General features: G+C 36.0%; 1 protein-coding gene across 4 annotated transcripts in view; it reads right to left on the reverse strand.

Moving 5' to 3' along the window:
- Nucleotides 1-4,479: 4,479 nt before the first annotated feature.
- LOC113234187 (collagen alpha-2(XI) chain-like) overlaps nucleotides 4,480-26,727 on the reverse strand; it is a 170,022-nt gene continuing 147,774 nt past the window's right edge. For 3 of the 4 annotated variants that reach the window (XM_026469484.1, XM_026469483.1, XM_026469482.1), the window contains 9 exons: nucleotides 26,135-26,221; nucleotides 25,436-25,660; nucleotides 15,544-15,636; nucleotides 13,037-13,153; nucleotides 10,919-11,061; nucleotides 9,227-9,412; nucleotides 8,641-8,784; nucleotides 7,258-7,326; nucleotides 4,481-4,733 (listed from right to left, as the gene is read on the reverse strand). In XM_026469484.1, coding sequence (XP_026325269.1) covers nucleotides 4,664-4,733; nucleotides 7,258-7,326; nucleotides 8,641-8,784; nucleotides 9,227-9,412; nucleotides 10,919-11,061; nucleotides 13,037-13,153; nucleotides 15,544-15,636; nucleotides 25,436-25,660; nucleotides 26,135-26,221 — 1,134 coding nt within the window. In that variant the 3' untranslated portion in view covers nucleotides 4,481-4,663. Of the gene's footprint in view, nucleotides 4,734-7,257; nucleotides 7,327-8,640; nucleotides 8,785-9,226; nucleotides 9,413-10,918; nucleotides 11,062-13,036; nucleotides 13,154-15,543; nucleotides 15,637-25,435; nucleotides 25,661-26,134; nucleotides 26,222-26,727 lie in introns of all 4 variants that reach the window. The other variant, XM_026469481.1, reaches the window with a different exon arrangement.

Here is a 26,727-nt window from a genome sequence, read left to right on the forward strand (position 1 = left end):
AATAAAGATTAGTAATATCGGTAAATTAAAGTACCTAATTTCGCATTAGGCCAGTATTAATCAGTATTTCATGCATAATATTTCGGTTTCAGTTAACAAGATTACGAAAGCTGCAAAAACCAATGCAAAATCCGCTATAATCCATACTTACTGAATTCACAGCATGCCAATAAAAAAGAATGAATAGAGGTCGCCTTTATTTGACACAGCCATGCTACACGACGGTGCGATGCTTTAAAATGAGCTATGCAACATAAACTCTATCCTCCACAAGATAAAGTTGAGCGGTGGCAATAGAAGGCCACCCTAACACGACCTAAAATGTGTCACACCCTTCTGAGGCTCATTTTGCACACATAGTGGAGTTTGAGAAGTAGCAATTACACTTTTAACTAATGCTAACTCTATAATTAGGTTGAACCATTTCCACCCAATCTCGTCCACATTCATACAAAGTAAGGCGTTAGCCACAAGCTCATTTGCAACGAGAGCGATGCAATGAGTCTTAATGCACCTTATGCACTTACTGAGAATTGCCACCGATTTGGCTCCCCCAGCAATTTGCTAGCTCTTTGGACCGACTCAAGATTTTTAAAAGTGATAACTTGAAGGTGAATAAAGGAAAATGAACTTTAAGATTATGTAGAAAGGAAAGAATACGTATCTAGCTTTAATATGTTTCACACATATAGGAAGCACGACTTCGATTCCCTGTCGTTGAGGCTTTTCGAATCAAAACTGCTTCTGTAGTCGAACGGTTACCATGCTAGTCTATAGGGTTCGACGCCTGGGCCTAGAGAAATTTTTGTATGGCCTAAATTTATTTCCAGTTCCAGTGTCCATGGCACCCGCAATACAGAGTTTCCCTAGTACGTGGCTATGAGTATGTGAGTGTGTGCGTTATTTAATTGTTTATAATAAACGTCTTTTTTCACGTAGTAGTAAGTAGTAGAACGGGTATGGTGACAACAATTTTTGTTTACATATTTTTTTTATAGACTATCACTAAACTTGTCAGACTTGTAGTAATGTTACCTTACAAAATGTAATACATTTTTATAGATTTTCGAAAAATTTTATTTTATTACACAAATTATTGATATTATTTCTAATAATATCAATAATATGGCTGTAAACGTAAGACGTTCCTTGCATATCTCGTCTAACTCGTAAGTTGATACCCTAGGCTTGTGAATCTTACTAAATTAAAACAAAAGTAACAGCACTCGATCACCAAGTGAAACTCGTTAAACAAAGCACGAACGACTAACAGGGTCGAATTTTACCCTTGACGAGAGAGACGAAATTTGTCAAGACGGCTAATTCGATTTATCGATTTTGTGGTATAAATCCATTTCACGTATCAAGTAGCTTAACATATTAGCATTAGAACTCCTTGTCTAAAATTTTGTACAGGGAAGTATTGCCACCTTGACTATTTTTGCCACCAAGCAGTAATGCTTACATTGCTGCGTTCCGGTTTTTAATAAACTCGAATGTCCTTGCGATTTAAAGCTCAGAGTGGCACTGGAGCTGTTATGAACAGATGTGTCGCTGTCCTGTCACTTGATGTCATAAAAAAATATCATAAAGGCAACACTAAATACGTATAAAATTTTGTTGTAATAAAACACCGAGCGCATGAAAATGAATGAAAACTGATAATACTAATTCCAATTTTATAGAATATGTTAGAAATTATTTTAAAAAGTATGTGTAGCTGCTAAGGTTAAGTTGCACAGCGACAAAATTAGACAATCGATAAATAAATCTAAAACTACTTGGAGCATAATAAATAAAAAGTCAGGCAGGGTTAAACAACACGATAGAGATATAGTTTTAGAATAAGAAGGCAAACTTATAAAATCTAAAGTCAAGGTAGTCCAAGCTTTTGAATTGTTTTTTTTTTTGGGAAGTTGCTGTGAACACTACAGAATCATTAAATTCCTCCCCTTCTCTTGCTATTGATCTCCTAACGTTTGTGGCAGTTTATTTAATTTCCGTCATGTTAACTCACAAGACATCATAATAACTTTTAAATCAATACATGTTAAAAAAACTGAAGATCTTTGGGGCATATCAGCTAAAGTCATTGACTCAGTTATTGATCTAATTTCCCCACATTTAGCGCTAGCTTTCAATAGGTGCGTTGACGAAGGTGTTTCTCCGGATTTAATGAAATACAGCAAGGTTATTCTCGTATTCAAAAGTCGTAAGAAAGTTGATCCTAGCTATAGGCCCATTTCAATTTTAGAGCTTTAAACAAAATATTCGTAGTAGTAAAGGTTATGCTGACTCAATTTGCTGTCCTATTTCGGTAGGAATCATATTTTTCATAGTGAACAATACGGGTTTACTAGTGGTAGATCGACTAACGATGCGGGGATAGGGTTACTAAAACACATCTTTGATGCTGGGGAAAGGTCCCAGAACGCTATTGGTGTTTTCTGTGATCTCTCAAAGGCATTTGATTCCTTTGACCATATTACTCCTATTAGGAAGCTGGAATATTACGGTGTAAATGGCAAGGACAAGTTCCGACAACTTGTCTTGTCACATCTCAATAGAATACAGAAAGTAGACATAAATGGAGTGACTTCGTTTCGTTCCGTTTGGGTTCTCCGGTAAAAATGGGTGCTCTGCAGGGCTCAATCTTGGACCTTTCTTATTTCTGATTTATATTGATGATCTGCCATTCTTTGTTAAGGACCAATGCGAAATAGTATTGTTTGCTGACGACATATCCTTGATTTTTAAAACAGAGAGACATATACAATAATTAAGACCACATTAATGATACCCCCTCTAAGGTAGTTTATTGGTTTAATGCTAACAATTTATTGCTTAATGCCAAGAAGACAAAATGTGTTAAATTTGAATCACCTAACGTAAAATGAACTAGTCCAAGCATAGAAATAAACGGAGAAAAGTTAGACCTTGTTAATAAAGCAGTCTTCTTGGGAGTGACCTTAAATAGTAAACTTCAATGGTTTCCACATATATTTTCTCTGGCCAGCAGATTAAGCTCCGCTGCATACGCAATCCGCACAATACGTGAGCTTACCGATGTTAGTACTGCTAGAGTAGTTTACTTTAGTTACTTCCATAGTATAATGTCCTACGGGAGTCTCATGTGGGGTAAAGCGGTAGATATTCAAACCATATTTGTATTGCAAAAACGAGCGATTCGTTCTGTGTACCGTCTAGGCTCTCGGGTTTCTCTCAGAGAAAAGTTTAAGGAGACTGGTATCACGATTGCGGCATACATTTACTCAAATAATTTATATGCTCGTAAAAATATACATAATTATAATAAGGAAGAAGATATCCTTATGGATATCTTCTTTCTCTTAATATTATTATTAACCTTAGAGCTAAGTCCAAACTCATGGTACCACGATTTCGTTTAACCAAAGTAAACGACTCTTTTATGGGGAACTGTATACGTTTTTGCAATAAGAATCCGGAGCATATATTAATATTATCATTTCCTAAATTTAAAACCTACATTAAAAATATTTTGATTGAAAAGTCTTATTACAAAATTGAAGACTACGTGTTAGATAAAGGTGTATGGAACGACGAACGACATGGCTCCAGAATCGACACAAATTTGGTTCAAAGTGGATTCCATAGCATATAAGTTTATTTGAAAAGAGCAATCCCTAGAGTTTCTTGCTCGTTCTTCTCCGGGAAATCAGCGTAGTGAACGAGCGGGAGCTTAATGTAATGTAATGTAAATGTGACGTTTTCAAGTGTAAATTTATTTTATCTATGGAATAATTAATGATCTTTGACTTTGACATGCTTCATTTCTATAATAAATGTTGCGTACAATGACCCGCGCTGTGCAATTCAAGTGCACCGTGAGATTATTTTATACGCGCGTATGTATCGCGCATTTTGATAAGAGATAGTTTTAATTTTAGTTTTGTTTATTAATTTCATTGAATTTTCGAAATGAAGCAACTACGTGAAATTTTATATAAACTTCTTGCATGCAACGCGATGTTTGCGGGTGATGTTTTCACTCGATTCATTACGCGTCTGCGGCGCGGTTACGTGCAGATGACGCGCGTGTACGCGCACGTTATGCGCGTTTACGGCGCGTATAAATTACGCCGTGTGCTAAGGCTCTTACAAGCAGCGCTGCTACGTTGGTATGGGATTGCACTACCTGTTAAATTATACTATGATTTCAGACTCTTTACAGGTCCCATGGTCACGACTGTATAATAAAATTATATGTAGTGTGTGATAGTTTAAAGATCACACTGCGTTGTCGACGTTTTTTGCTCAATGAGTGTTCTCCGCCTTGAAAACTTTTTACAACTAGCCTGAAAGTGTTGGTTACAAAAAAGAGGTAGGTACTAAATATGTTTTCTTAGTTACGTTTATTTCTGTGCGTACAAAGTAAATTATAAAGCGTTATAAAAGTAGAAAAGTATGGCACCAGTTTTAGGTATTCAAACTTAATTTAAACTTAAAACATGTTACTTAAATTTAACTTCGTACAATAAATTAAAAATCTGCAATGTCAATAATACGTATTTAAGATTTTTATGAAAATACTTTTTTGTAAATCACAACACTGATTTCACGATAACGTTAAAATCAATCACACTTGTAAGTTTAGTAATCGTCTCTTAGTTCTATGTGGGTGCTATAACCGTGGTATTCGATTCCTATATGCCACTGTATTTTTTCTATTGTACTGTTCCTGCATTCTCGATCTGTAACAAAAGTATGACATTCCATAAGTTAGTGTTTATGTTTAAAATAACTCGATTGTTGACAATTGACCGCTCCAACGGATTGCACTGTGGGCGTTGGATAAGGAGGTTTTGGGTTCGTTTCGACTGCCACGCAGAAGTCCCGGACTTAGGTTCCCGAGTTGGGAGAAATATTTGAGAATGGCCTACATTTACTTCTCTCTTGAGTTTGGGTGTAATTTGTGATTGTCTACCCATGCATGCATGCATGGCACCCGCGATACAGGACTTCCCTAGGGCCGGGCTATGAGTGTGTGCATTATACTAGACCAAATGAGAGTAATTAGAAATACGTGAATAATAAGTCATCACCATCGAACTTATGAGTTGTACTCTTGTCGGTAGAGCATCTTCCAGTCATCTCTCCTACAAGCCACCTCCTTGACCTCCTTATACGACACGACACCGAAATAATAAGTAATGTAATGTAAAATAAAATTTAGTTTATTAATTAAAAAAACTACGCAACGTAAGCTTCGTCAAGGAGACACAAATATACATAACAGGTTTCGTCACATAAAACTCAATAATGCAGTTCGACAGACTTAGTAATTTTTGTTTAACTATAAGAACGAAAAAGGACCGCTCTGAATCTTAGCTGGTTCAAGCGTCTCCATAACTAAGATTAAAAGAGATACAGGGTGTTGATTTGCATTCTCGCCACGTTTAAGAAATTAATAATAGAAATAATGCTAAATCGTCTAAAAATATTTAAAAAATATTCCGTTCAACATTCTGGCTAATTGTATCTAGTGAAGTTTTGTAAAATTGTTCCGCAAGTGTACTCACCGCAGAGGACAGTGACCCCGCCACCCGCTTCACCGAGCGATATGAAATCTTTCTCGATTGCTTATTTACCTATTTTTCAATTCATGTTTATGTATGTACTAGTATTGTTATAATTTACTAATTATTCACATGAGTTACAAAAGTTGACTGAAAAAAGGTTTTTTTGTAACTTAGCTTTGGTAGTTACCAACTTTAGGTTACATGAAATTAGTGCCAGAAGTACCTAGCTCCAAAGCTGGTGGCAGGCTCCGTACAGGAGGCAGCCACAGATATGCTGAGTTTTGTTTCAACTTAGCACACTCTTCACAACAGAAAAAGCAGAAAGAAACCAGAGACGATTTTTGCTCGCAATTCTTCGACACTCGTAATCTGCGTAAACTAAACGTTTCAAATCATGCCATAAGAACGCACTGTATGGTAATGCACATGGTAGCGGTTTTTTTTAACCACGTTGCATTTCGTGAGAAACTAGAACGTGCACGCGATGAACGCAGACACAATACGCAAGGTGGACTGATGATCTACCAATCACGCGCTCGATACGATACTCCCCCGTCTCTACTCGTACCCTGCCACCAAATAGATCTAAAATGCATATTTTCTGCGCAAACTGTGCATAGGTCATTATTCAAATGGTTGCGGGTACCTGTGCCACGTGTAGTGCAAGTCAATGACATTTGGATCAAACTTGGTTACCGCAATTAAATAAAAAATAAAAATTTTGGATTTTTTTTATTTATTTATTTTTTTAGTGATTTGGTTTCAGTTTTGGATATAGAATGATCTCTGTAAATATGGCGAGAATGCCGTCCCGTCACTTGATAGAATAAAAATAATAAAAAAAATATAATAATAATTCAGCTAAAAATTGTCCATGGCGTGGTACTGTGGGAGTGTAGCCGTGGTTGTAGCGTAGAGAGAGAGGTACTATTTTATTGAAATCGATTACCGGGAAGTGCGCGAAACCGGATTCATCCCCTAGTATGCCAACCGTAGAGGTGGAATATTTTATTTAAATTTAAATGGGACTAATACTGAAGTACCTTTTTACCAACAAAAAATAATTATCAAAATCGGTTCACAAGTTATCGCGTAACAAACATACAAAAAAAATACAGCCGAATTGAGCACCTCCTTTTTTGAAATCGGTTAAAAATTTAGAATTTCATTGTAAATAAACAAATTACTTGATATTCAATTTCTCTTTATTTACCATCAGTGGCATCAGTTTACAAATGCCTTTGATTCGATATTCCCTATTTTTAACTGTTGATAATTTTGATGGCAATACAGCTCAATAAAATGGGAAAAAAATCTCTTCAGCGCAGTACAATAGAGAGTAATGGGAAGGTTAACACCATAAAACACAATTAAAACATGTTATTTTAATAATGTATTATATTATATACATTGCGTAGGACGTCAAAAAGTCACAACTATCAATCATCTATCGCTTTTTCCAATTTCCTTATCCCATATAAAATGTTGCCAAAATCAATATTCAATTTCCCTACTTGCCATCAGGTTTTGGTCTACCCAAGCGTTTGTAACTTATTGAAAACGTAAAGTTATTTAAGATTCAGTTTGAATTATTTGAATAAGCCATTTAATTCCTTCAAGGATTTCGAAAAATTAACTTTGAAGATAAATTAAAAATTGATAGCTTCTTAAATGTTTAAATTAGATTATTCCTTACCCAGAATGCCTTTGTCTTCTTCTTGTAGCTTCTATACATAAAACTATTAATTTACTATCACAGGGGTACCTGAAACATATATTTAGCGTATACAGTGTGTTTTTTAACTGGAATAGTATGGGGAAATTTGAAACAGTAGGAGATATAGGGAAACTGTTTAGGGACCATGTGGTCTTTATTTGTGAAAACAAATTTGATACAGTACATTTTTGGTCAAGCGTGAGTTATCCATTGAAATGGACTATTGACTTAATTTTTTTAAAATGCTGGTCATCTTAGATTCTTGTACGGAAAATAATAAATACTACAGCAGAATTTGGTCAAATTTAATAAAATATTTTTTCATACAATTTGTTACCTTAATAGAACTACTTAATGCTTCAATAAAATCGACTCATCCGTAGAACAAAGGCTTATGTGCAATACTACTTGTTCTCAGGACATAGTACATTTCGTTTGTTCTTCTTCGCTGTGGATGTCAGATCGACTGTTGTTCGATTTTATAATTTCCGAAACGAAACTAGATATATAAATTCTCAAAACACCTTTACATTGGCCTCAGTTTGAATAATGAAATTATTCTCGTAACGTACTTATTGTCTTTTCGCTATATACTCACATCGGACTCTGTTCTTCGGATGATTTGAAATGTTCAATATCACCTCCACCTTATTGTATGCATTAAGGTTTAAGCTCGGTACATTCTAAACTTGAAATTTTATGTTTTCAATTTAATTAAAAGAATTCGTAATAGCATGCAGTTCGTAAATCTGTGCAAAAACTTCTACGTGCCATAAAAGCGCTCCATAGTTCAGTTTCGTGTAGTATGGTATCGACAAGAAATACTTTATAAACGAGTTGTGCATTCTCCTATTGCATAAAAACAACTATGTTTGGCCCAATTTTTTTCTTGCGTTACAATGAAATGATTCCTACAAGAAACTGTGTCGATTAGCATTAAAAAAAAATCTGTCAATATTATTCATTTTATTGATAACTCATATTTGACAAAAAAATTGACAATACCAAGTTTGTTTTTCCAAAGAAAGACCGAATAGTTCCTTCTATGATATTGGATTGATTTCCTCATACTATCCCAGATCAAGAAATCATATTGTGTATTATTTATATCATTATACACTAGAGGACACATTATTATAAGCATGCCTGGTGGCAAAGTGTTATAAGCGCCTAATTAGACAAAACTCTTTTATGGTTCAGTATGAGACATTACCCTCATTCTACTACTGTAGCTTTACTTGATTTATTCTTGTAAATAGTGATCGAAAATATACCGTTTATAAATGATTACACAAAATTGATTAGTAAGTGGTTTCAGAATATTCAAGATATCGTGTGTTAAAACAAATAAAAGTCACTTACATTTTCTGGTCCAACAATTTATTACTATAAAGAGATGACGCAGTCCCGTATTGATCCGGATTGCCATTCTGCCATTCGTCGCAAAACGCTGTTGGTTGTTTTATACCATAGAGATCTCCTCCATGCCATACAGCTTTAATAGGCCTGAAATATTTACATGTCGGAACCAGTTATTACTTCAAACGTAATGTAGCAGAATTCTTGTAACGTGCTTTACAAAAGGATAGATGTTAGCTAATATTATTACGCGGTTGATTTCTAATTATTAGAGAAACGATTTATTAAGCTATCTATAAGCGAATCTATGAACTAGTCATGATCATGATTTCTTTGTTTACAAAATGTCACATCAACTTGACAATTCAAACTGTGTGAGGTCGCAGAGGAGGCGGTGCTGGTGTCGTTTCAATCTGTTCAGTTTAATCAGTCATCTGACGTGGTTTTATGACATGTTGATCATTGGCAGGGTTGCTATATGAAAATACGGAGTGAAGTTGATGGTCAATTTGCCGCGTAATATTTAAAAACCGAATGAAGAATGCTGAAAAGATTTTCAATCAATGTTTTCTACTGCTAAATAACTTACCAAGTATTGTTATCAATCATGACTTTCTTTCCATCAAAACTGTATATATCCGCTACTGGACTTGCAAACGGAGCTCCTGAACCATCAAACACGTTAGACCAGGAGTTGAAAAGGACGTGGCCTTTTGTATTAACGACAGTTATCTTTGAACTCTTGATTTTCACTATGCTTCTTGGGTCTTCAATCCTAAAAATATGTGTTTAACAAACCTATTTAATTTCGAGCTCTTAGGTATTTTTCAACTAAGGTTTCGGACACTTTCGAGTTTTGTCAGAACTGCAATAAGCCCGAAACTTGGTTTGTTTGAAAAACAAATATACGCGATTTAAATCCAGAAAAAATTGTTAAATTTTCAAAATCTATTTTATGCTATAAGCACTTTGTGGATAACAGTAAATTAGGTTTTACATGAAATCATAATTCGTGAAACTAAAAGTTTCCTGAGAATAGTTACTTCATATAAATTTCGATTATGTGAATTTCGATTTGTTGGTAGCGTCGCGTCGTTATTGAAACGGCTAAACGTTATCTCATAAAATTTTTCGTACTAAATTTCTAAAAATTGCTCGCGCCCTCTTTGGAAAGCGTGTGTGAGACTTCACCTGTCATCTTGAAACAAGGAAAAAATAACAATGGAAGTGCCTTAAGCCTCAATTACTATCAGAACAGCTGTCGCCAAAACTCACACATTATGAAGTCTTCATAACGATTGGTCGTTGTTTCAAATGTAAAAAGAAATATAAATTCTGGACTGTTAATAGGTATAATTTAAACTTTACCCTACTGGCATAACGTTGAAAGTTCAATATCATCAATACATGTTATTACTATTATTACTTGCAATCAAGTAACGACGTTTTGATTTTATATATTGAAGTATCAATTAATGTGCTGCCATCTAGCGGTTAATTCGGAGATATATGTATAGTTCTCCAAAAAAGCGACCATATTGCAGCAGTATAAGGATTACTGTCGCTTCTTGAAACAAAAAAAATGATAAACAAAAAATTGAAAATGTATTAAAATTAAATAAAATAAGATTTCATGATAATACGAAACACCACTATAGATAATATTACAAGTGCGACTATCATTTTTGCATTCCGAAGTAGCGAAATAAGGCATTTATTTACAATTTTCGAGGTACTGCATGATATAATAATATAGAAACGACCATATCGTATAAAGCGAAAATGGCGGACTAGCTCAAGTTTGCTCCGTGAACTGTTGGCACTCCGTGACACGCAAACTAAGCTCTTCTATTGTATTTATTGTTCTGTGTCTTGAAATGTACCAAATAAAACAACCAAAACTGGAAATCCGACGTTGACAGTAATTGGTGAAATCATCAAATAATCCGATAGACTTGTGTAATATGTTCAAATTGTAAAAGTTAAACAAAGCGCGGATTATTGCAGTGACGAACTATAGCTGCTGTTATGTGTTATTATTATTATCTGTTCTAGTAGTACAGTGAATATGAACGTTATTGGAGATTGGACCTCAGTTTTAGTTCATAAGTAACCTGCACCTAAGTAAAAAAGTAAACCTTTTCTCAAACGAAGTAATCAAACACTAAAAATCACTTCGCTACAGCCATTCGCAATCTCTTTAGTAAATTATCCAATTTACGCAATTACGCAACTTTTATTGTATAGCTCTACTTGATAGGACAGCAATTGGTATACTTACTGGCCAGCCAGAAAGGCGACAAAGTTGCCATCATACCCACGCGATTGTATATGACAATCCAGGTTAGCTGCATTACGTCCAGTCCTGTTTGTTACGGAATAAATATTGCCCGTATATGGTGTGTTTAGTGCTGCTAATCGAATCTGGAAATAGCGGATACACGTACTAAAAAGTGGCGCACAGCAAGAATCAAGTACATTTAGCCCTGTTTCTTCTAGGCTCTTTTCTTGGTATCAGTGTTGACGCTAATATTGTTCTTATTTGTACTAAAATAACTTTTTAGTATTCCATAGTCAAACACAGTAACCTCCGGTTCAAACGACATTGCACTGCACGTTTTTTTACAGTATTCGATGTACGTTTGAATGTGTGCGTTTTTTTTGCAGGACAAAGATCGTGTGAACAGTTTTATATGTAATGTATGCGCCACTGTTTATTCGGTTCGGATTTATACTGCAAAAAAATGTGCATATTTTTGATATAGATATAGATTAAATTGTCACAGCTCTTTTATTTTCTCCTTCATGGCTTTTTGTTTTTGGTAAGTTATCACAATGTTTTGGTTGTGAACCTTTTTCGACGTGCAGGTTCATCACGATGTTTTTCTTCAGCGAAAAGTTATGATAAATTTCAATTTAAATTTCGCACATAAGTTCCGAGACACTATGAGGTGGTAGTGTAATGGTATGATAGGTCGTACCATTAGACTACCACGGTTCTTTTGTATATGACTCTTTATTTAAGATATCACCCAATATGGCGTCTACAGATGTTTATAAACCAGGCCTACCTAGCTTTGAATGCAACGATTGTGAACTCTAAAGCTATTTTCCAATATTTAAATATGCACAAAATGTGTCTAATCTATGTTTATGCGTCGTAACGTGTTAAGTTATGCATTTTATTAAATTATACGCAATAAATCTTACACACGTGGTTTTGCAGTGAAATGAAGCAAGCGTGAACCGTGGAATTTTGCATTTAACTTGGATTTGCCCCCAGCGCGGTGAAATTTGATTCACGTAATCCGTTCAAATTCAGAAGCTGATATTATGTTTACATGTATTGAAATATTGTTTCATACCATTTGTAGAATGGTTAAAATGTGTTAATATAATAAAAATCAGTGCTGGTAACGCATTGCGTTTTCCAGCAAATACTGAGTTTATGACCCTTTTGTTACCGCGGCTGGCACCACACAAAATATCTTTATATCTAGTGCCTACTGTTTGTGTTTTAATTTAACCTAATTTTTATTGAGCATAGTAAGGAACCAAAATGTGTTTTTTGTTTCGTAATTATTTATTTATGATTTACGTTGAATGTTCTGATTATGTTTTGTTTCGTTTTCTTTTTTTCCTTTGTGCTGTTATTATGGTAAACAAATAAATGTATTTTATTTATTTTGTCTTTCTTTCTTAATGATAATGAAACATATTTAAAATACCAGTCATTATAAATACTTCAAATATTTCTATCATAAAGATCCTGATCATTTATAAATCATAAAAACCCTGATTTACGATCAATTTGTTCCTAGTTACGGTAGCCTTGACTAGGTTTGACCTACCGCCTTTCAAGCAGAGGGTCGTGGGTTCAAATCCGGGCAAGGCCTGTGAGTTTTTTTGGAATATATGTGCGAATTGAATTTGAAATACCATGAGCTTTTCGGTGAAGAAAAAAATACAATGCCGTGTGTATATTTAAAAAAATCCTTCGTCTTTCCATTCCGTTCATAAGATCGTTTGTTTATTCGATTGTCACAGCTCTTTTATAAAAAATAATCATGGTTTTTGTTTTTGTTGAGTTATCACAATGTTTGGTTTATGAACCTTTTTCGACGTGCAGGTTTCGTCACGATGTTTTTCTTCACCGATTTTTTTTATTTTCAAATTAAATTTCGCACATAAGTTCCGAGACACTATGAGGTGTGAGCCCGGATAGGTCAAACCATTAGACTACCACAGGTCTTTTGTGTAAAACAAAAACACCTGCACACAGTGGGAGTATAATATACAGGCTAGCCTGGTGGGATAACATTGCTCCCAGTGGGAATGAAGTACCTCATGACAGAGAGAGAATATGTATCGTAATTCTAAAGTGTGTAAAAGATCTTACGTAAATATGATCTGGATTTGATGGTATGCTTGGCAACGTTGATGTTTCCAGTCGAGATGGTAGTGGCCTTGTTGTCGTTGTTCTAAAAGGATCGTATGGGTGAACCAGAGAGCCCATCTGAAATCAGTACAATATAAAATATTTTTATTGCGAACTGTATTGTTATGACGCAATAATTATGATGATCTTTGTTTGTTGAGAAAATTAACATTTTTGTAATGTTTAATTACCTTTATAAAATATTTAAGCAGAAAAAATGATTTCTCACAGATGGCGCTACGGCAAAAACGTCTTTAAAAACCAAGAACAAAGATCTGCAACAAGCATAGTAATACCTAGGTAAACCTACCGATGCGGGAATAGAGAACTTTACTAGTACTGCTGTGTTTCCGATAGAAAAGTAGGAAAAGCCAGCATAATTACAGTTACATTGAACACTGGGTCCGGGTCACTTAAAATCTTATGCCTCATGACTGTGAATGCATTTGCAAATTTAAGGATATTCTTAACATAGTATAAGAAGACCAAGTAGGGCACTCCCTACACTCAATCGGGGCGTAGGGTTGTCACATTATAATTTTAGTTGTTATTACCCACAGGCTGTAAACATAGGCATGGCATTGCACCAAGTGATCCATTTTTTGAGCCTTAGTCGAATTGTGTGGGATCCACCGAGAGCACAGCTTTTTCACACCCAAATGTTTGTGTAGTATTGATTGTATTTGACTCATGCCTATGCCTAAAAATGCCCCAATCCCATGATATGTCACATGCCTGTCTGTTTTGATCATACGGCGCACAGCATCGATGTTTTTGTTGTTCACAGCAGTGGACGGGCGACTATCACGAAATTCGTCACTGAGATTTACACGACTGCGTTTGAATTCTGCAAACCAGCTATAAATAGTCGTCTTGTATGGTGCTTCGTCGCTAAAAGCAGTTTGAAGCCGAGCGAAGCTCCGCTAAGCTGTGCTGTTAAATTACACTTAATGTCGTAGAAAAATCATACTACGAAAATTTTCACGAGTTAAATCCATGGTGATGTAGACAACCAATTTCTAAAATGACGCCACAATGTAAAAACAAGTGATAGTTAGATGAAACAAACTGTATTCTACAGCCAAAGAGTTCCATTTGCAAATGTTGTAATTACTTTTTAAATATTGTTTATGTAAGTGGCCAGTTCCGGAAACTTATAGTGCGCCGTATGTATAGGTTACTTGTTTGAAAGTAAATATAACACTAAGTGATTTCTTTACTTTGGACATGAAACCAGAAAAATAAAATAATAAAATAAAAAAAGGTTATATTCAAGTTAAAAAGCAAAAAATGGTATTTGGACTTACAACAACTTACGTGTGAGGTATCATATCATATCGACATGCAAGAGGCGCTACTACGTTTGTATAGAGTTACCTTACTTGATCTTATTCTACTAAGCTCTTAACATTGCAAATGTCTACAATGTGTAACAAGGAGTAACAACATTTTTGGAGCTCAATGTATTCATAAAAACATACCCCTTTTGCAATACGATTTTTGGTAATTGAATTTTTTTTTGTGTCCACACACAACTTGACGCTCATTGTTTTACAATTTTTTTTATTAATGAGTACAGTAGAATCCCAGATTTTTACTATTTCAGCACCCTTTTTTTACACATGGTTTAGACGTTTAAGGTGACACCAATTTACATCAAGTAGACTGACTGTTTGCCGATTTGTGAACATAAAAAACAAATGAACACAATGTGCTGTCTTTGCCCACAAAATTTTCGCAAATCGAGCACTTGAAATTCGGTTCAGGTACCTTCTCGTACAATAACAAGTGACGGGTCGAACAAGCCGTGCGCCTGGTTTTTCCTGTTCTTCTTAGAGCTCAAAACTGTTGACTCAAAATATTGTACATACATGTGTAGTCAAAGTATGTTCCGCTTACCGCAATTGACCTTACACACATTTTGTTGAAACAATTGCTCCATCTGGTGTTTTAAAACGGTTCTAATACTTCAGAAACTTTTGCGGGCTAGTACAGCGACAAGTCACGAAAGTTTTATCGTAATCGGATGAATAATAATGGAACGGATATGGGACGAACATACATACAAAGATTTCGTACCCTTAGTATAATAAAGCCACGAGTGATCTTTTTTTATATATATCTTATTTTCATAGCAGCTGCAGTGTCACTTAGAGCTTTAAATCGCAAAGATTTAAGAAGCACTAGCATTGCGCTCGTCACTTTGAGATATATGTTGACAAGAGTTATATGCCTGTAATCCCACCCATACCCTTAGCCTTCAGAACCGGAACTCAGTACTGCTCAGATTACTGCTTGGCGGCAGAAATGGTAAGGTGGCAGTACTTCCATCCAAATATCATATAAAAAGTTATTCGTAGGATACCAACTTTAGTAATTTGTGTAGCAAACTATATCGCTCTGGTTAGGTACGAGGTAAATATTATGGAAACAAAAGAGTAAATGTAAATATTAAGTAAATACATTACCGTAACGTATTGCCATCCATTTTGGAGTTTCAACAGTAACGATTGTTCCCGTAATACGTAGGCCAACGTTCCCGGGGGTGTTGTAGCGGTTCGCTGGAAAAAGCGAATGGGAAACCTTTATTATTATTATTGATTTTATTCATTGGGAATGTTATTTGAATATATTTCAGAGTAATGTTTGTACTTTTTTTGAAAGGCAAGTTCTTATATCGTTTTCCAATATTTGGTTGAAAACAATATAAAGACATGTAATATGAGACACATACTTTTATTTGTTGTTACTAGCGCGATCAGTCAGCACTTTATTATATCAATAGTTTTGCAGATAATCAAAAGTGTTATTTCTGAACGTTGCTTGTGAGGTGTTGGCTTGTGGTGAGGTGACAATACGGCGAAATAATTTTTTGAACGAGGAATAGCGGTTGAGCGGAGAAATGGGCATTACTTTGGCTGCTAATAACTACTGGCGGAAACGGTAAAAAAGGAATATTAGTTGATTCAATATAGGTACGTAAGTATATAGGTACGTACTGTTACATCCCCATATAGTCGGAGTCATATACAAAATTTATTTGTTTAGCCATACTTTTTGCATTTCACGTTTCTTCTTTCATTTGACGCAAATGCAATACGAAACTAAAAGCGCTTCCGACCAAAAGACTCCACTTGCAGGCAGATTGGATTTGAACGCCGTCGCGACACATTGTTTCTCGATATAATTTTCCTTACTGTCAAATATTTAATTAAAGGGTGTTTTTGGGTTAAATTTGTTTCTTTTTTAAAAAGCTATTCCTGAACCGCTCCGTAACAGTGGTATCAGGAGTGGGATACAAGCGTATTTTTTCGTCGTTCTCCTACGGTGGTATTCCATACGCGTTCGGATCGGGAACCATGTGGAAACTGTATAATAATTATTGTGACCAACCCGTTCTACGAAAGCAACACCCTCGTCGCTTCGTGTCGCCGTATCCTGGAGTCTTATATGACCGACTTCTCCAACTAATCTCCGGGGATTCTCCTGTGCGAATCCTCGTCGAATTCCCGCCACATCCAATGGTTGAGTCTCACCGTAGCCACTGGCCTGCTGCTTTGTTCTCAAATCTTACGAAAAGCGCCGACGCGCTTACTTATCTGCAACCTCGCTGCCGCTGCCGTCTTGCCACCATCGTCCTTGCCGCGATCGTAAACTCGTGATTGAGCTGCCAACTTACCTGCATCAGCTGCCACGTAATCACCGCTCGTCGCGCCTGACCTGCATTGAAATGATAGTCACCTACACCGTGCTCCTGACGAATTTTCTGTGAATGGAATATTACTCCCTTATATCGTTACCGGTTAATTATTTTGACATCGCTTATCTCGACCTTCTATTCTCGATCCTATTACAATTTTATATAACTATAACCGCCAATTGATTCAAAACGACGGAATTAAAAACACCATTGACGACATTGGGAAGGGCTCCCCAATCCAAGTATTACGCAATTTCATTCAACCTATCTGTCTTTGACTGTCGCCCAATACGCCCTCCGTACGGAAAGCTGTTTGACAGCTCTCCAATCCGAAATTTATAATTCGGAAACACTAAAAAAGGATCTATCGGGTCGCATTGCACTGACCGAAGATCCCTGCACGCGTTTTGTTTGGGACTTCATCCTCGCTTGGGTAATATGCTGCGCTGTCGGGATACGAAAACGTTAGATTCAGCCATAAATATTGCTTTAGAAGAAGAGAAAGTGCAAAATCTTCTTTATAAAAATATAGTAAAAATAAAAGTTTGTAAAATTTGCGGAAAATCTGGACATTCTGAGTCAGAATACGAAAATAATCTCTTGCCATCCGAACCAAAACCATCCACGTCCGGCTTTAATTTCAAGTTTCAATCACAGGTATCCTGTAGATATCGTAAAAAACCTGGCCACGATATTACCCAATGCAGAAAACGTGAATAACGAGATATATAAAAATAACTTCAATGGCCATAATCCAAACAATAGCGCGGCATACCACGTTACACACGACTTATAATCCTCGTCCGACTTACAACCTGATTCTATTCCCAGTAATGCTAATGTCGGCGATTCTGATAGTAATTTAAACTACTGAATCGGATTACGGATACGTGCCGCCGTAAATCCGAGTAATCCAAGCCGCAAGCCACGTCCTATTGCACTGCATTAAAATCTAAGCAGTCTAAAATCATTACTCTCCGGACAAATAAATCCCGAAATCCTCCTCTACTTATATATTCGTCGGGTCGTACTCAATCCTCCCTGGCAGGAGCCTCTGCGTCGTCGAGCCCTAAATCCAATACTCGACACATACCTACGGGAATCTCTATTTTGTCAACTCTCTTCAAAATCTCTATCAAGATCAATAAGAGCGACAATGACTCCTATTACGAAACTCTAGGTTTCTTTTCAATTATTTTTAGAAGTTTAGATCAATGTACAACCCCTTCATCTGTTTCTTTTATGTGTGAATTTCAAGCAATCGACGACAAAATTAAGATCGATTATCTTGGCAAATGAATTTTTAAAAGATTTGGGCGTTGATATTCAATATTCAAATAAAACCCTAAATTTCCAGAGTAACACTCTTGCAATTAATTTTAATGAAACATTTTACATTATTCCGCCACGGTCAAAAGCGGTAACTGAGTATCCAATTGCAAACAACCCATCAGAATTAAAAAAATATTAAAGAAGGGTTAGTACTTGATCATCAAATCTCCCAAGGAGTCTACCTCGCAAACTGCATAGTGTCAGTTAAACTCAATCAAAGAGTCAACATTTCGGTACTCAATATGACAGCATACGATATCACGGAGCGTCCCAGTATGGGTAGTTCCCAAAGAATTAGACGCTTCTGGAAAACAGAAATGGAGAGTAGTTATTGACTACCGAAAGCTAAACGACGCTACTGTCACGGAGATCTACCCTCTCCCTTTGATTACCGACATACTTGATCAATTAGGTAATTCAAAATATTTCACAACTCTCGACTTAGTGAGCGGCTTCCACCAAATCAAAATTAAACCCGAAGACGCTCTCAAAACTGGTTTCATAATTATTACAAATGGCACTTCCGGACATTACGAATTCACTCGCATGCCATTCGGTTGGAAAAACGCTCCCGCAACATTCCAAAACCTTATGAACACTGTCCTATCGGGCCTACAAGGCCTACATTGCTACATATATCTCGATGATTGTATTATCTATTCCCATGACTTAAAATCGCATATGGAAAAAAATTCAACTTGCCTTTAATCGATTATCCAAGTACCCGACAAATGCGAGTTCCTACATCGAGAGGTAGCGTATCTATAAGGATGCGTGCTCCAATCCTGATAAAGTCAAAACCGTGTCGAATTTCCAAATTCCAAAATATCCAAAAGACATAAAATCACTCTTGGGACTAGTAGGTTATTACCGACGGTTTATTAAGAATTTTTCCAAAATTACAAAACCATTAACTTCTCTCCTTAAAAAAGACGTTGAACTCATTTGGTCCCAAGATCAAGATCAACTATTTAATCTCCTAAAGCACAAATTAACCACTGTTCCACTTCTTCAATACCCTGATTTCAACCAACCATTTATTCTCACTACGGACGCTTCGAACTATGTAGTGGGTGCTATACTTTCGCGGGGAGAAGTCGGGAAGGACAAACCAATAGCGTACGCGTCTCTTACTCTACAGAAGGCCGAAGGTGACTACGCTACGATCGAAAAGGAACTTTTGGCTATCCTATTGGGCGTAAAGACCTTCAGGCCCTACCTATACGGCCGAAAATTTAAAATTGTAACCGACCATAAACCACTAGTTTGACTTTTGAGCGTCAAAGACCCTGGATCACGACTTGTCCGATGGCGATTCAAACTAAAGGAATATAACTATGAGATAATATCGAGTTCTTAGGTTTTCGCGATTGTTACACATAGGAAATGAAACTATTTTTCCGGATTTAAATCGCGTATATTTGTTTTTTCAAACAAACCGACGTTTCGGGCCCTTTACAGGTCCCATGGTCACGGTTGACTGGTAGTCAACAAAAACAAATATACGCGATTTAAATCCGGAAAAATAGTTTCATTTCCTATATGAGATAATATATAAACAAGGAAAATTAATCGCTAACGCGGACGCTCTCTCTCGATTCCATGTCAACACCCTAGAATCCAACGACTCCGATCTCAATCCTGACTTATGTAATTCTACGCCTTCACAGTGCATTGACCCGACACCTTCTATCTCTGAAACGTACGAGCAATTCCTGCAAATCAACACAGAGTCGGGCGTATCATATGACACAACAATAGTAGAACATAAGGAATCCTTACTTAAGGCGAAGTGTAAACTAATTGCTTACCCAACGTCGCTCGATCTGGACGACTCTGTCGTTTACTGTTCCGACATTATTAATTTATCTACGAGTGAACCTAATATTCGCAATGTCAAGTGTGAATTGCACACGTTCCTATCAACATCCAATGAGAAACATCTTTTCACTCACCTTTTTGGACGTGTTAACCACTACGATGAAATTATTTATAAAGACATTTTTACTCTACTACGCGACTACAGGGACATGATCCAATTCTGGTAACGCGAAGAAAAGGAATTCGCGATATCAGATTTTAACGACCCTTTTACGAAATTGTCATATAATAAAATATACAACATGATCGTTTTTCTATTCCACATAACCAATATTAAGGTCAATACCTACCGCAATTCTATTTCATTTCCAGCACCTGAGGAAGACCAACGAATCCTCAAAGAGAATCACGGTTCTCCAGCAGCCGGATACCCCAGCATTTCTCGCATGTTTGAACGTATAAAATCTCAGTACTGGTGGAAAAATATGCGGCAAGACATTGAAGACTACGTAAAAAACTGTCGTTCTTGCCAGATTAATAAGCCTTTACAGCAAACAAATAATGCCCCTATGATCATTACTTCCACTTCAACCAGACCTAATGAAAAACTCTTTCTAGACCTAGTTGGTCCTTTCCGAGAAACCCGAGAATCTAAATATAAATTAATCTTAACTTTACAAGATGATCTGACCAAATATTCTCAAGCATACACAATGCAATCCTGCTCCGCCGAGGAAACAGCTAAATTGCTCGTTCAATACGTTTTCCACTTTGGAATCCCAAAAATGATTATCATAGACCAAGGCACAAACTTCTCTTCGGAAGTACTTACACAATTAGAAAAATTATTTGGCATAAAGCATATTTTCGCTTCGCCTTATCCTCCTCAAATCTGCGGAGCACTTGAACGAAGTCATTCTACCTTGAAGGAATATTTAAGGTCATACGTAGGCGACAATCCACATACGTGGGTCTTATATTTACCTAGCGCAATGATCGCATACAACTCCAACACACATAGCACGACATGTTTCCCACCTTTAGAACTTTTGCTTGGTTTTAAAGCATATCTACCGAGTAGTATAGACGCTATTGATAACAACACATATACGGATTACGTACGAGCCCTTAATTATCGGCTGCGCTACAGTCGACAAAAAGCGCAAGACAACGTATTTTCCTCGAAAGAGAGATTTAAAACCCGCTATGATGCACACGCGAAGCCTGTCACTTACTTATGATATATCTCAAATGCCTTCATAAACAAAACAAGGTCTTACTACACAGGGGTGTGGAAAGGACCTTATAAAATTGTAAAAATTAACGGCAATCATACAGTCACTTTACAAATTAATCGTAAATATGTGCGTCATCACTATGACGAAATAAAGCCCGCTTCCGATCAAACCTAACGTAACCGTAACATAATACGCCTAACGTATCCGATTCAGGTGGTTGCTACCGCTCCGATGTTCAGTAAGTATGTTACAACTATTTACGGAAGTCCAGACCTATTATTCGACAAACTTTTAGATGTTACATTCACCAATGACAACGTTGTCACGTATATTGAAATCAGTAAAATTAAACCTAATTTAGATAAAGTCGAACTTTTATTCGAGAAAATTAATTTATATTGTGACTCTTTCTCGTCGTGAAAAATTCAGAAGGAATGCGTCAACTATTTGTCCGCTTTGGGAAATCAACATATAAATAACGTAACCAACTTCTCATCCATATCATACTTACTCGTTGATGAGCAGTCCAAAAGCCATAAGCGTGATCTTACGGATTTCGGGGGTTTAATCTTAAAAACATTTTTCGGTACCTTGGATTCTGAAAACGCGGTCAAATGCACAGATGCTGTTGATAAAATACAATCGGATGAGAAACAGTTAGCCCATTCGATAACATACATGTTATCGAATCAACTCTTTCTATATTAAATCAATCTATGTCATAGGTCAATGAAAATGAAAAACGTCTACTGAAAAATATGGAAATCCTCGAGGAAGTAATTATAAAAGTTTCAAACTCAAATGATAAATTAGAAATCAAGTCACAACTCAATTCTCTAATGAATTCTTTGGAATCCATCATATTAACATTATCCTTTGACATCGATGACGTTAATAATGCAATACTCTTTGCTAAATGAAATATTTTGCACCTGACTGTACTAAGTCCGCATCAGCTGTTTACCGAACTTGATAAACACAGAAATACTATAAAATCGAAATATCGGGAAAATAAAAAGAAATCATGCCGTGGTAAGAAACCTGATATTAGTGATAATCATTTACAGAAATACCGTGCCTAGACATTACGAACTCTAGTGGCTTTAACTTTACAAAATATTCATGAATTAATAGATATTTCAAGTTTAGTATGTTACCATCATTTTAACAAAAATGTTCAATCCTCCTTCAATCCTCAAATATTCAATCTTTATAATGTTATCTCGTTACCTACACCGTATGATATGTCGAAACCCGATACTTATATTATTATTGCTCCTACAAGTCCTTATGTACGAGTAGCGATAGCAGCGGATCATATTATGTTCTACTCAACAACAAATGCAAAGTGATCAGTGGAAAGGGTTTCGTGTGTTCTCTGACTAATATTTATTCTACAATTGCGAATCCGACCTGTGAAACTATCTATAATAGTGAAGTGGTAAAAAGTTTGCCGGAATCATGTGTTACAAAACTTTTGCACGGTTCTGTTGACATATTTCATAAGTTAAGTAACAATAGGTGGAGTTTTGTTCAATCAGAACCTGCTAAGTGTCATATTAACTGTAAGAATTATTTAGAGAGTATTAATATCGTCTTGTTCGTAACAGGCACCTTATCACTTCCGAAAGGATGTAATGCCTTTTTCAAAACATTACAGTTCAATCCTACAGGCGCGAATGTAGTGAGCAATGTAACAAATAAGTTGTCAGGCTTTAATATTCTAATCGATGACTGTAGTGAAAAAGAGAAATTAAATAAAACTGATGAAATTTAATAAGTTAGATAATCTTAATAATTTAGACTCACTTGTGCATGCTAGCGTGCATTTAGGGTCGTATTCTACAACTCTACTCAATGCTCAAGTCAGGATTTGAGTATGGTTTAAAGCACTCGAAATCATACTCAAGTACCCTGCCGTTAGGGTCGTATTTCCAATGCTTGTGTTTCCAGTGCAATCCTGACTTGAGCATTGAGTAGAGTTCTGGAATACGACCCTTAGATTCATTTGAACAAGAACTAAATAAGCTGGAAAGCACAGCACATTTCCAAAGGTATGGTGTACATTATATGTCCATAAGCTATATGATTGGTATTATTTTCTCACTATATATGTTATTTAAAATTAGGAAAGCATTTTGTCGCATCGACCCTGGAGCTTGTTACGTAAGAATATATAATCAATGCAATAATGAGAAGGTTCAGAAGAAACCAGCAGTTCAGTGTGTATTTATTCAGAAAAGTCTAAACACATCTTTTTCATCTTCGGAACCCGACGAAGTTGAAATCAAAAGTACGCCAACTCCAATTAAAAGTAATATTATTGTGACAACACCTAAAATACATGATTTCTGATTAATTTTATATTTTTATAGATTAACATGATTTTATTTTCAATGTAAACTAATTTTAACTAGCTGTTAACATTTTATTTCGATATCTTTTTATTTTGTCTTAACCGTTAATTTCTTAAATGTATGTCTAATTTCTATTGTTTCCAGACGAGGTTCAAATCTAACTCCAGTTCATATCAGCTTTTCAAACAGGTTTCTCTCATCACTTCAACTGTGATGATCGAACTTAAGGAGGGGGTTGTTACATACCCATATAGCCGGCAACATATAAAAAATAATTAATTTTTATGTTTAGCCATACTTTTTGCATGTCACGTTTCCTATTTCATTTGACGCAAATGCAATAAGAAACTAGAAGCGCTTCCGACCAAAAGCCTCCACGTGCAGGCAGATTGGATTTGAACGCCGTCGCGACACATTGTTTCTCGCTATAATTTTCCTTATTGTCAAATATTTATTTAAAGGGTGTTTTTGGGTTAAATTTGTTTCTTTTTTAAAAACTATTCCTGAACCGCTCTATAACAGTACCATGAATATTAGAGCTATTAATAAATCAGCCATTCTATCTATAATTCTTTTTTCATTATCTATCAATTAGAAAATATGTAAATAAGAATAGCAGGTGGTGATACATTTTTTTCATCTTTGTTGTAATGAAGTTGAAGTCTTGGAAATGGAATGAATAAGCTTGAGAATATGTTTTGAATTAATTTTATATCTCGATAATAAGGACGGTAACGGGATTTATCGAAAAAGGAATATCAGAATAAGATAATACGGTGTACCCCGTTTTGCTATATGGATTATAAAAAACACCAAGGTTTTAAGATGATTTTCCACCGGCGAGACGACTCGAGATGAGAATTGAAATTTCTATGGCAACATTTGAATTCTCTCCTAGCGCATCTTTGATGGAAATGGTCTAGATTAACGAGGACGGGCGAGAATTGAAATATTAGTTGATTTAATATTGAACCGTATTACTGCCTGTGTAGACTATTATACTTTATTATACTTTGCAGCGGAAATACGATTACTTGCGAAAGCTCGCGCGAGATCGTGGTAGCTATGATTTGAGATTTAAAAAAATGATGGATTCATCTGAGTTTTTCTTCCGTTAACATAATTTACGGGACATGTTATTTCAGCCGCGAGTTTGTCGCTAAATGAACTGTATATATATATATATATACATATATATACGTGTGTGTGTGTGTGTGTGTGTGTGCACCACACCACAGCCGCACATATACCAGTATAGTACTATGTAACTTGTTGTTTACATGTTGTTACGCTGTTTTTTGTGCCTTTCTTTTTTTATTGTGGCGTCGCAATAAATGGTCTCTATTTCTATTAATTTTTGGTGGAAATAGGCCGGCGAGATTTCAATTCTCGTCTTGCCTCGCCAGTGGAAAACCACCTCCACAGTGCGATTTCCAAGTGCTTCTCCGTAGAGAAGACATCAATAACGTCCTGACAAAATTCAATAATTTACTCGCAAACATTTGTGGCCGTTACATTAAGAGGTGGACGCCGACGTATTTGTATGAAGTGATTGATGAGTACATATCAGTGTCGTTGAACTTTCTAATAATAAAAGAAATTATTAAATTAAATAACTTATTTTTTTCTCGAAAAACGCATGTTTTTAGTACTAATTAAATATCATACAATGGCGTTCATCCTACTACAGTCATAGCCAAACTTTTTTATATAAAATTTTGAAAGGGATCAGCCGTCAGTGACAAAGCGTAATTACGATATTCAATCAATAAAAACACTACGGCACAAAGAAAAATAATGACATTTATGGTGTGCGGTAATATTTAAGTACAGTCCATGAACGGGTTGAAAGATCAGTTATATAATAAATTCGAAGATATGATAGATTTCCCATACACAAATAAAAACTAACCTTAATAAGCGCTGTAATAGATCTATAAACGACAGTCGTAGTCGTATAAAAATCATCATCATTCTCCAGGTAATGTGGCTCTGGTGGTACAGGTGCAGGTGGACCTGGTGGGCCGGGCGGGCCTGGTGGACCCTGGACGGTCGGGCCACAATGTGGACATAGTCCTGGTTCACCGCGCGGTCCTGGTTTTCCGTCGTTTCCTTTTTCCCCTTTTTCACCTTGTATCTATAAGTAATTTTTGTTTTTAATTTTTTATTGTGTAATTTTTTTTGTTTTCTTTTCTCCTTTCGCGCTCCACAGAGACTGCCTAATTATTGGTCTGTGTTAGTTTTACATCATAAATGGTATGTTACTCCAACGAATAAACATTTTATATATTTTATTAGACATAAAGAAAATTTAAAATTAAAAAATTACAAGGACAGTAAAATTTTGTTACAAAGTTTTCTTAAAGATACCTAAAGTTGATCTGTGTACGGGTATCTTCCAAAGGCGCGGCGCCGTGGAAACCGCGGCGGCTTTATTTTCTAAAAGTTTAAATGAATCCACATGTTTCTGCGGCGGAAACAGCGCCCAAGTGCTACCCGGTTTAATATTACGTCTACATTAATCAAATAAGTGTAATAAAATTTCAGATTCAATGGGAAACGTTTTATTTTGCTTAATAAAGGATAAACTCAAGGGTAATAAAATACTTACCGTTGTCAAATTGTGTGAAGGAGCACTATCTCCCTTTTCACCTTTCGATCCTAATGTTCCTTTTTCACCAGGTACTCCTTGTGGCCCCTGAAAATGACTAATCGTTTTACAACATTTTTCATTTATTGAATATCATGACGTTTTACTATCATGGTATTCATATATTTTTTTACGAAAATACTCCACTAATTGTTATTATTGATACAAAGATTGAACAACACAATGTAACTAGACTGAATTGGACTCGAAACAGCGTCAACTGAGCTACAGACCGAGTCTTTCCAATGTATTAACCTCCTAAGGCCCAGTGTAAAAAAAGTAAATAATATGTGAAGTGATTCTACTTTTGAATATTTTTAAATTTTGAATATTTTTTTTATAATACCAAGTGGCGGGACGAACAAGTCCAGCGCCTGAGCAACACGCGTACCCATAACAGTTGCAGTGCCACTCAGAGCTTTAAATCGCAAAGATATTAGGGGCATTGCCACTGCGCCTGTCACCCTCGGACATAAGTTGACAAGTCTCATGTGCCTGTAATTTCACCAGGAACCTTACCTTTCCAAACTATAATAAATTCACATTACTGAAAT

The sequence above is a fragment of the Hyposmocoma kahamanoa genome, unplaced genomic scaffold, assembly GCF_003589595.1.
Source record: "Hyposmocoma kahamanoa isolate Upper Pololo Valley unplaced genomic scaffold, ASM358959v1 81, whole genome shotgun sequence".
Classification (NCBI taxonomy): domain Eukaryota; kingdom Metazoa; phylum Arthropoda; class Insecta; order Lepidoptera; family Cosmopterigidae; genus Hyposmocoma; species Hyposmocoma kahamanoa.